At 44.4% G+C, this 12,185-nt stretch overlaps 1 protein-coding gene across 1 annotated transcript; it reads right to left on the reverse strand.

The window, feature by feature from the left end:
* Positions 1-7,575: 7,575 nt before the first annotated feature.
* Positions 7,576-11,840, reverse strand: LOC124703651 (zinc finger protein CONSTANS-LIKE 14-like). The gene is made up of 4 exons (XM_047235900.1): positions 10,862-11,840; positions 9,333-9,560; positions 8,086-8,360; positions 7,576-7,985 (listed from the first exon to the last, which is right to left on the reverse strand). Exons 1-4 carry the CDS (start codon positions 11,678-11,680, stop codon positions 7,868-7,870), a joined length of 1,440 nt encoding a protein of 479 aa, XP_047091856.1. The 5' UTR covers positions 11,681-11,840; the 3' UTR covers positions 7,576-7,867.
* Between the last annotated feature and the right edge of the window lie 345 nt (positions 11,841-12,185).

Consider the following 12,185-nt stretch of genomic DNA (forward strand, 5'->3'; position numbering starts at 1 on the left):
AGGACATGGGTGAAGTCTAAATGTTAGTAGTGAAGTATGGTTGAGTAATATTCAATGTTATGATATTTAAGTTGTGGTGTTATTCTTCTAGTGGTGTCGTGTGAACGTCGACTACACGACACTTCACCTTTATGGGCCTAGGGGAATGCATCTTGTACTCGTTTGCCAATTGCGGGGTTGCCGGAGTGACGAAACCCGAACCCCCGTTGGTATATCGATGCAGGAGGGATAGCAGGATCTCAGAGTTTAAGGCTGTGGTTAGATTTATCTTAATTACTTTCTTGTAGTTGCGGATGCTTGCAAGGGGTATAATCACAAGTATGTATTAGTCCTTGGAAGGGCGGTACATTAGCATAGGTTCGCCCACACAACACTTATCAAAACAATGAAGATTAATTAGCCGTATGTAGCGAAAGCACTAGACTAAAATCCCGTGTGTCCTCGAGAACATTTGGTCATTATAAGTAAACAAACCGGCTTGTCCTTTGTGCTAAAAAGGATTGGGCCACTCGCTGCAATTATTACTCTCGCACTTTACTTACTCGTACTTTATTCATCTGTTACATCAAAACCCCCTAATACTTGTCTGTGAGCATTTACAGTGAATCCTTCATCGAAACTGCTTGTCAACACCTTCTGCTCCTCGTTGGGATCGACATTCTTACTTATCGAAGATACTACGATACACCCCCTATACTTGTGGGTCATCAACCCCGTGTACGTATTTGGGCCTGGCCCACGATCGTGGTTACCGTCCGTACTGTTTTGTTTGGTATGATCCACCTCACCTTCCTTTTTAATTTTTCTTAACATTTTTTCTCTGTTATTTTTAAAATTGAATAATTACAAATTTGAACAATTTTTGAATTTTCACAATTTTTGAATTTGAACATTTTTTGGATTTAAACAATTTTCAAATTTGAACAATTTTTATATTTGAACATTTTTAAATCTGCATATTTAACAAAAAAATATGATTTTTCTAAATTTTTTTGAAATATTTCTAAAAAATTTCACATTTCCCAAATTTTTTAATTTAAATTTTAAATTTTTTTTTAAAAAAGAAAACTAACCTGATCGGTGTATTGGATCCGCCAACATGCGCAACACACCCCGAGCAACCAGATTGCCTCAATGCTCTTCTAAGATAGACATGCAAAACCTATTTATTGGCCCGCTGCGGGGTTGATTAATGCCGCAAGAGCGAGTTGGGCCGCGGCCCAACTGTATTTGATATTTCAGTTTTAGGAACTCTCTAGCACTTTTCGGTTGATTTTTCTCCTTGGGTTCTTCTCTGGTTCAGTCGGGTTACTCTCGGTTTCCTTTTTTTCCTTTTTCTTTCATTTTTCATTTTTTGGTTTTTCATCTTTTGTTATTTCGGTTTTTCTATTTTTCTTTTTTCCTTTTCTGTTTTAAACATATTTTTCAAATTTCAGCAAATTTCAAACTAGAGCAAATTTCAAATTTGAGTAAATTTGAAATTTGATTGAATTTCAAATTCTTGCGAATTACAAATGTGAACATTTTTGTAATTCAATTTTTTTCAAATACAATTTTTTTCGTCAAAATCTGAAAAGTTTCAAATCTAAAACTTATTAAAAAAATTAAAATTAATAGAAAAAACTGCAGGTAACCTTTTTGGGCGGATGAGCCTTCCCAATAGAAGCGAGTGCATTACTCATGCACGTACGCGGGCGGGGTATAGGCGCTTCCGATTGACATAGGCATGTGTTGTTTAAAGTGGAAACCCCAAATCAGGATCATACTTTGTGCTGAAGACACCAAAACTTATTCCAACTCTATTCTGTAGGTAGCACTAGAGACTCTCATGCATCTTTGGTGGATAGCAACAATAAGTTTTCGTGATTTAAAAGCTAGGGCTTGAAACAATACCACCAAAGATGGTGGGCAAGGTGGCGGTGCGCTTCAAATATTTGGGAAGAAGTCTGTTTGCTTGATGACAAGGTTCTTCATTCAATCTTCTCCATTCGCCCACGAAGGTTGTCTAACATTTGTCGAAATTTAAATGTATCTAAATGCTATTTAGTGCAAATTTTGGAAAATCTCAGATAAGCTACGTGGGATGGAGGAAGTATATGTTTAGTTTATTTTATTCTTCTCATTTCTCCAATGGAGCCTACCCTGGGTAACATGAACTTTTGCCACTTATCTTGCTGTCTGCTAGATGGGAGGCTGAAATGTCATATTCTCTCATGTGCAAAGTCAAAAAATGATAGTAATTCATAGCCCAAATTCCCTCTGATGGTTCCTGAAGAGTAATGGACCAATGATAGTGAATTCTATTAGGTAACTCACGGGCCACCTATTAATCATTTAGTTAGTAGTATATTCAGCCTATTTTTGTAACATTGCAATTTTACTTTACTTTTGCCAATTTATATGTACCAAAATGGATGTCATGCATGTGGGACCTTGACCCCAGAATCGTTTAGAATTATTTCAACCAACAAAGGACAAAATCTAGTCATTTTAAACACTTCAGGAAACAAGAATTTATGGTGTTGGACTTGGGGGAACAAAGTTAGTATGTTTTTAATTTGTGGGGAAACTTTGATAATGTTGAGAGATTATAAATGAATTCAGCTTGGGTTGACGATAGTTCAATGATGATCCAAAGGATTAGATAAGTCATACTAGAATTAAGAAAATACGGAGATTTATTAAGTAAAATTATATTGAGAGAACATTCTTATTTGGCACATGGAGTGAGTTGTCAGCTACTGGATGGATTTTTTTTATCAACGATAGATGACAACTTTCAAGGTTGGACCATGGCAAGTCCGAATGCATTCGATAGACAATAAAGTTATTTATGAGCCCAAGAGTTAAAGCTGTTTTCAATGGGAAAAGAACAAAATCTAAGACAAGAATTTGTGGGTATTGGACCTGAGGGAACGAATTATTTTGTTTGGTTTTGTGGGGACAATATACTTAGAAATTAAATATGTTAGAGAGATTGAAAATGGTTTTGCTAATTCTGAGAATTATGTTAGAGTTAAGCCATATCCTTACCCTTTGAATTTGCATCGTGATTCGTGCTAGAGTGATTCGTGTTAGAGGTGAGTTGCAACTAAAATGTTTCCAGCTGAATGTTGTGGAGGATTTAACCTGAGGCTCTCTAGGATAACCGTTGGAAGCTTGTCTGGTGTCTCCAATTACAAAATATACATAAGATAATTTAGAAAACATGCTTAACATGAAGCTTATTTTATTGTACGCATGCTCAAAAAACTTCTTAATCTAAAATTAAATTTTCATAGGAGTGAAATATTTTATTTTGGCACCTAAAGAGGTTAATGCACAATATATACAACTGTTTGGTTGTGAGTCTGGATCACTACTCTTCAAATAGTTAGGAATCCTAATTCATTTTCAAAAGTTAAAAATATAGAGAATGGAAACCAGTGAAAAATTGTTTTGAGAGGAAGTTGAGAAAAATACTATCATATGGTGACTGTATGATTCTTATTATGGTGCCTACTAGTTTATCTATGTTCATGCTCTCTTTTCTTGAAATACCTAAACGGGTAAGGAATGGGCTAGATTTATATTGGTCGCATGTCATGCTTCTTATAACATCATATGTCGTCCTAAGAATCAAGGTGGTATGGAAATTAAAGTTTAGATTTTAAAAATAAATGTTTAATCAGTCAATCAATCAAATGATTCAGATTCCAGAGTGACCCAATCAGACGTGCTAAGGAACCCTCCTCCTTCCACCAAGGTGGGGTCGAATGCGACCCATCATCTACCTCCTCCATCCACGCCGCCACCAAAGCACAAGCAGCACAGCGTACCCCCACTCCCACCACGAAGCCCAAGACTAAGAATATAGTGCAAGCAAAGCGTATAACGAGCCAATTGTAGTAGTGCTCACTAATATAGAAATTAGTGATCATAGGAATGTTCATGGATGGGAGGGTGAGGGCGCCCCCACCCACCACCCAACATAAATGTAACTCTAGTGTTGAAAACATTGGCATTTTGAGTTTGTGAGAGAGAAGGTGACAGGAAGAGGTATATAAAGATCAGCAAGTGCGTATGAAATGCGCACTAGAGTTTCAAAGATGCACACAAATTTCAAGTTATTTACATCGAAGCGATCATTGCCTTTTTTGAAAGGAATGTGGTAGGGTAAGCCCCTACATCGTTTTTTTAAATAATAAGAACCCAAATCTGCCTCCCTAGAGACTTGAACCTATGTGATTGGGTTGTACATCCACTTCCCTAACCAAGGGAGCTAGGATCACTTCTCAGCGATCATTGCGTATACAAGGAGAACAAATGGTAAATGGTGGAGGTTCTCTTTGTGGTTCTCAGTTCTTCCGCATTGATGCTTGTCATCCCGCCGAAGCTCAAGGAAGTGCTTAACCCCCGCCGTGGCCCGGGCCAGGGCCAACATCGTCGCTCCCAACACCGTCGGTGGAGAGATGCTGGGAGGATCGGCTCATCTTAAAGCCAACATCTGGGAAGTACTTCAAGGCATTAGGGTGGTTTCCGGGGCCGCCTGCGAGATTCTTGAAGCCGTTGTGTGATCACACGTAAGAAACTTTGTGGCCCATTTTGCAAATGAGAGAAGTCTAATATAAAGGACCCAATACAAATCCTAAACTCTTAATCCTCAAAATTTGTAACAGGGTTTCACTATAATTTTATTTGATCGCTCATAATGTTGAAGTGGTGTAGGGAAACCACGATTAGAAGAGGATTAGTGTTACACGCTGGCCTGTCCGGTTTGACCCATATGAAAGAAAAGGCTTCTCTAGTCCCGTTTGTCCCACCTGAAAAAGTTACTCGATTTGAGTCCATGTTTATGTTATGTTCAAATTTTACTCGTTCGACCCACTTGCGAACATCTTCACAAGAATCCAACTACGTTATTTTTGGTAGGAAAGTTACTAGTGCCACCCGACATACATGTAACTATAAAGTTGAAGACAATGATGATTTGAGTTTGTGAGGTAGAAGGTAAAATAAGAGATATATAATGATAAACAAGTGCGTATGAGATGTGGAGCATCCAGAGAGACATTGTGATAAAAAAGCTAAGGTAAACTGTTTAACTCGCATGTGCATCATTCCTCTTTGGTGTATAAAGAGCGACAACCTTATCAAGGCGGTGGGTGGAATCGGCGTTCACATCATGAAGCTTGTTCTGGCAAGGAGAATGGGACCGAGCCAAACGTCAGCGACAAGAAGTAGAGAGTCCCCTTCGTTGCCTCTGTGATGATACTCCCGAGGCGTTAATTGACCATGGCCACAACGCGCACGCCGGTAGAGAGTGGAAACCGTACTCCCACGAGATAAATGAATTGAGGTTGGGTTCACGATAGTTGAATGATGATCCAAAGAATCAAATAAGTGATACTAGAATCTAGAAAAATTCCGGAGATCTATTAAGGAAACCTAGATTGAATGAATGTTTGTATTTTAACACATGGATTGAGTTATCAGCTATTGGATGGATTTCTTTATCAACGGTAGATGACAACTTTCGGGTTAGGCCACTGCCACATGGCAAGCCCCAACAGTGTTCGATAGAAAATAAAGTATTTACGAGCCCAAGAGTTACAGTTGTTTTCAGTGGGCAAAGAACAATATCTAGGACAAGAATTTGTGATATAGGACTTTAGGTAACTAATTATTTTTTGTTTTGTGGGGACAATATACTTAAATTTTAAAAATGGTTGGAAGATTAAGATACGGTTTTGCTAATTCTAGAGTCCAGTCATATCTTTATCAGTTGGACTTGTGTCGTTATTCGTGCTATAGGTGAGTTGCAGCTTTTCAGGTGCAAGTGGGTTGTAACTGAGAAAAAATAGTTCACGTAGTACAAAATCATGGGATGCCGTCACTTGGCTGAAAAAATGGATTGAGAAATAATCGCAACCTTACAAACCGGTTCATATTAATTGACTCTACTTTCTCTAGATTCGTATGTATCTAGTTAAGTTTTTAGACTAGATGCATGTGTATCTAGACAAAGTTGAGTTCATTATATGAGCCGGAGGGAGTAGTTCCTTCATATAGTCGGTTACAAATAAAATGAGGTTGGGTTGATGGTAGTGGAATGTCTGTACAAAGGCTCGGATCAGCGATCTTAGAATCAAGACACAATTCCGGAAGATTGGCAAATGTACACTTCCTAAAAGCGTGGGTTTGTGCATGGTTTTTTTCTATCTTCACATTTTCAAATTCGAAAGCATTCTGTCCTGAATCAAGTTGGAGGATCGCAGATAGAACTGGAGTCGTATCTCCGGTGGACTCATCTGGTTTAATTTACGGGCAGGTCTCTTCATACATTCGCAAACAAGCATCCTCTGTCCATATATATAGATTCAACCGCAATTTACCCTAGTTCTCTCTTTCTCTCTCCGATCGCTTTGTTTCCTCCGGCGCGCGTGGCCCGCCTGGCTGACGCCGCCGCACATGACCCGTCGCGCCTCCGTCACGATGGTGGAGCTGGAGTCGCAGGAGGCGGCGACGACCATGAAGGTGGCCTCCGTGAAGCACGTCACGGCCACCGTCGCGCTGCGTGTCGGGGCCGCCGCCACGTCGCTCGCCGCCGCCGTCCTCGTGGTGACCAACCGGCAGCAACGCTGGGGCATCGAGGTCAACTTCACCATGTTCGACGTCTGGGTGTACGTTACCGCCATTAATCTCTCGCCATGCAATGCAATGCAATGCTTGCTTTCTTCCTTTCTTCATTCGTCAGCTAGATCGATCGATCTATCTCCCCTGCAGTTAGCAGATTGATCATTCGTTTCTTGTCTTGCGGTTGAGCAGGGCGTTCGTGGCGACCAACTTCTTCTGCACCGCCTACTCGCTGCTCACGGCGGTCTTCGTCAAGAAGCTCCTCGGCAAGGGCTGGCTGCACCCCGTGGATCAGGTATGCGCGTACTGCAAGAAACAAAACCACATCCATCCAAACATCCATGCAATTTTCACCTGCGCGCGTGTATCCATTAGGCTCATCGATCCATGGTTGCTTTGCTTTGTTGTGTGCAGCTGGTGGTGAACCTGCAGACGGCCGCGACGGCGGGCGCGGGGGCGATCGGGTCGGTGGCCATGTGGGGTAACGACGCCAGCGGGTGGTACGCGGTGTGCCGCCTCTACCGGAGGTACTGCAATGTCGGCGCCGTGGCGCTGGCGCTCTCCTTCGCCGCCTTCCTCTGCCTCGGTGCCGCCTGCACACTCTCCCGCTACCCCAGGACGCCGGCCAGACACTGAATTCGTCAGGAAATCCATCTTTCTTTGTAAGAACAGCACCTTGATTAGTCTAAGTTCTTTATCGATCTTGTAAAGTTTCAGTCTTCTACTCCTCCATTCACTAATATAAGATGTTTTAGCATTTAGTGGATTAATCTATTTTGGGGTATATACGCACCTAGTCTACTCTTAATGTGTAGACTCACTCATTATGATGTGTATCTTGTTCACTTGTTAATGTCTAAAACGTTTTATATTTGTGAACAAAGGGAGTAGTCATTCGGGAACATAGGTGGTATAATTCAGCCCTAAAATTTATGCACCTCATAGTTGGAGCATGAAAGATAAGACAAACATATCACATATGCACCTCAATACCTCATATCAGTGTACAATTAAGTTGGCTATTTCTGAGTTCTGAGAGAGAAAGAGGGAGATCTGTTATACAAGAAAAACACCGTGAATACGACCCTCCGCTGTAAACTGACGATCACGGTGCTGAAAACGAAGACTAAAATAAATAGCTGGGCAATGTACGGCATCCTGCTTAGGTGGATCGCAGGATGCTACAGGCCGATCTGCTACATGGAAAAACCCAGCTACATACACCTGCCTTTCAGAGGGCGAGGAAGGAGGGTCATCCCCCATTACTGATGGCGTTGAGCGCTTCATTCGACTTGACAAAACGTCCTTTCACCCGCTTCCGTGTGTCTGCTCTCAGCTTCCGGGACTCGTACCGGATGTGCTTCTCATACCTGCAGGGAACACCAGAAATGCAAGCTGATAGAATTAGGACAATGTCTGAGTAATGGAGAAGACGGGTGAGGTAATTAGGGGCAGCTCATCGGTCCATGCCTGCGATTCTTCCTCTTCTCTTTGTAACGCTGCATCGCGCTATCCCTGTTTAGCGCGAGTGTCTCGCTGTCCATCCTTGTGGCAGGCCTCTCAGCTCCAATTGGGACGATGGTTTGATCACCAAAGGAGATCTCCCTACTGGGAGCTGCTCCTTTGTCATGGGAAGAGCTCACCAAGGGTCCTGATGTAGGCACGTGGCTCCCAGAGGTTGTTGGTCCGTCATTCGTCGAGGTGCATGAGCTAACCTTCAATCGCTTGTTGCTTGCTGTGCTCGTCTGCAAAGAGAAAACAAAGAGAGGGCAAGAGCTATATCAGTAAAGGTATCACAACTGCATGAGCAGACAGGTGAATAACAACTCTCTTCATGAAAAAAAAAACAGTAGACAAAAAAATCATTGATGGATACTCTGTACTTCTCTGTAATTATGCAAAACAAATAACACATGGTGGGCCTTTTCAACATAGTGAATTATTAGCGCTGACAAAATTGCTCCTTAATGCTTCACAAACAAACAAGAGGACCCATGAATTGGTGGACCAAAGATGATGGAACAAGGATCTGTATGGTGGCCCATAACTATCCCTGGGATCGAAGACAGCTAAAAGTGTTCACACTAAATGGGACCATGAAGCATACTTTCACAAGAACAGCCATTTTAGAGATAAGATCAAATTAGGAACACGGCAGCCTGAACCCATTGAAGAGGAAGTGGCACATCAACATCAGTGAAAGATCTGTTGCGTGGTCAACTGCAAAGTTAATAGCTAGATGAATGGCTCAATAGATGTCAGTATCCCCATGAATATGCACGTTTCAATCTTGATTAGCCGTTTAGGTTCGTTTCTGTATCTTGTCAACATTGAATTTTAATCACCTATTCCTAAAATTACCTTAACCAGTTGCCTGGTATCGGGATTATCCGATGCATATGGATTGTATCTGTGTTGTTTACTGAGGAATTAAAACAAATAAGCCCCTGACAGTAAAGTAGAGGACTCAATTTATCTGTAAATAATTTATCAGAGCAGTCAAGTTTTGACTCTCCGCCAAGGTATGAGGTTATACTGTTATAGCACTGCATGTCAAATATTGTCATCACATGTTTGGGCTAATAACACTTATTTTTTTCTTGCACGGGTGATACTAGCATGCCTAACAGTTAACACTTTCTTGATTAGGCACCGAATGCACTAGATAAGCACATGGAGTGTCTGCAAAAGTTAAAACAGCAGGGAAAACGACTTACATTTTTCGATGGCAGCTGGCAGATATTTGTTGACATGATATCTTCAGCAGCTGCACAGTATCCTGAGTCGTAAATATCTTCGAGATCTTTCGTTGTCCCTGAAGAAATTTCCTTGAGCATGTCATTGTAACTTTTGATCATAAAGCCTCCACTGTTTGAACCAAATCCAATTTCGAGTGCAGAGTTCTCATTGTGGTTCCTTGACCTTCCTAAGTTGAAATCCCATATCTGTGTGCAGATAACAAGTAGTGAACTGTCAGTGTTTTCTTTCACAAGAAGCTGATTCAAGACTAAGATTGAAGAATAAGATGTTGAAGCATATCCAATTACAAAAATATGATTCAGTAAAAATTATCCTTATATGAATGTCAACTCTACAAGACTATAAGCATGCATAGGCCTACCAGTTATACTATTTATAAGGTAAATCATTGCACAAATAGCGATATTCAACAAATATTATTGCAATCAGTTTATCAAGATCTTTGATCCAAATTGCGCAGATCTGAGGATCCGTCCCATGTTCAAAAAGTCAAATACTCCAGAGAATTCAGCAACATGCAAAATCATACAAGGAACGGTTGCATATTGTGATAGCAACACCATCTCAGAAATTCCAATCTAATTTGCATTATTGGTAAAGGAGAAGACACCTTTCATTATCGGCCAACTTGTGCATTCAATATCTCTAAAAAAAACAGCCCGATCAATGAACCTTCATGGCAACTAGAATCTACTCCGCTTTCAAGCTGAAAGACCCGTGCTATAAATGGTGAAGGGTAAATTTATCTCTACTGAAAACCAATCTTTTCTTCTGGTTGACAAAACCTAGGAAGAAATTAGTGTTGGATAGTTCATGAGAATCACAGCAGATCACCAGGTTACATACTACAACCTTCTTGGAGGTGTCGCTTTTGGAGAGTAGGTGTTGTCTTGGTGGTGGATGTATTGCTGTTGCTAGGCCTGGGATGCTGTAGCGGGACTTTTGTTTCTTAGTTTTCTTTTCTATTTTTTGGCTGTGCGCATCCGTACTACCATTAGGGTGTTGGGTTGTTGCAGAGGCTGGGTGTAATTGGTATCTTTTGATATTAATATATTCCCTTTATCGAAAAAAGGTGACATACTACAAAGGAAGTAAGGAACGGAAGCTAAAACTCTGATGGCTTTGGAAGTGACAACTTAATTCAACTGAAACCAAAACCAGTACTAGTTTCAATCCCATCCCTTCACCTACAAGAGGTCATGATTGCGTTTAACGATCTGACTGACAAATGGAACAAGCGTGAACTGTACGAAGTGGTGAGCCTTGAGCAGACTTGTTTGACCATCTATTGTTGAAAAATAAGATGCTAACATTTTCTCATGACCATGTGATGCTAATGCTTTTCCCGAAAATCTGTGATGCAAGTGCGTGTTTTTGGCTACTGCTCCATGAATGATGCGGCTACTTTAAGGCAATGCAAATTGTGATGTAAATTGCCTGAGTTCCAACAAGTAAACGATTTTTTGTTCTCATGCGTTTTACTTACCTGGGTGGGCGGCACTGGTGAGGGCGCGGTGAACTCCCACTGTAGCGGTTCGTCGTCATCCTTGCCGATGAGCTCGGCGCAGTTGGCGGGCGGCATCATGAGCAGGGACGTGTAGGGCGACGGCGCCTCGGGAGCAGGAGGCAGCGGCTGCTTGTCCGGCAAGCGGCCGGCGGAGGAGCGGCGCGGCGTGCGGGGGCTCAGATCCGAGTACCCCTGCGGCTGCGGCGACGCGTCGGTCTCCCGCCGCGCCATCTCCGCGAGCTGCTGGCACAAAGCCTCCCCCTTGAGAGGCCGGCCGCCGGCCCCTCCCGTGGCGGCCACCGCCTCCGGCGGGTTGCAGGGCACGTAGAGGTCCCGCATCTCGGGGTCCACCAGCATGGAGTAGTCGAGGTTGGAGAAGAAGAAGGCGTCCTCGTCGTCGTGGACGTGGCCGGTGCCGAACCCGCATCCGGCGGCGGCGACGGCGCCGCCGGGGAGGAGGAGGTCGAGGCCCCAGGACGCGGCGAGCTCGTGCGCCGCGGGGCAGCCGGAGAAGCCCTCCACGGGGACCCGCGCCGCGGCCTCGCACCCGCCGTCGCAGTCCGCGCAGAGGAAGGCTGGGTCGGCCCCGCCGGCGGCCACGCGCGCGGCGGCCGGGCGCGCGGCGCAGCCCGCGCAGAGCGGCGCGCGCACGTGCTTCCGCGAGAGCGCGTTGGCGGCGTGCACGTGGCGGTCGCAGGCCACGCAGAGCCGCGCCGCGTCGGCGCGGCAGTGCAGCGCCGCCGCCGCGTCCCCGCAGTAGTCGCACGGCCACTGCTGCCTCCCGCCGCCGTCCTTCATCACGCCACCACCACCAGAACAAACAGGGACCAGACCGGAGGAGAGGCGACGGCGGAGGCGGGTCAAACGGCGGGCGGGAGAGCGAGAGGGGTGTGCCGCTTCTTATCGCCGCGCGGCAGCTTTTTAGCTTATCATCGGCGAGGGTGCGGGGGCATGGGAGAAGAAAGTGGGCGCGCCGATACGCTGTTCGGCGCCCAACACGGTGACCACGCACGCGCGCGCGCGCTTCTCTTTCCACGTGCCGCGCTACTGTGCTGCTGAGGTGGCGGGGCCGGCGCGGTGGGCCCGGGGAGGCAGTGGGCGTTGGGCGTCCGAAAATATCTCTGAGGTGGCGGGCAGGGCAGGAGGGGGCCTCCCGGGTCTGACATCGTGGGGCGTGGGTGGCGGGCCCCAGGTGCGGTGGAAAGAGCTTGGGCTCGTGCGCTGCTGACAAAAATGACGATCAGCCCTGCATGTGCGACGCATAAAGCACAAGTTTAGGCGTTTGTGTGACTCCCATGCTCCC

Source organism: Lolium rigidum, chromosome 1, assembly GCF_022539505.1.
Source record: "Lolium rigidum isolate FL_2022 chromosome 1, APGP_CSIRO_Lrig_0.1, whole genome shotgun sequence".
NCBI lineage: Eukaryota > Viridiplantae > Streptophyta > Magnoliopsida > Poales > Poaceae > Lolium > Lolium rigidum.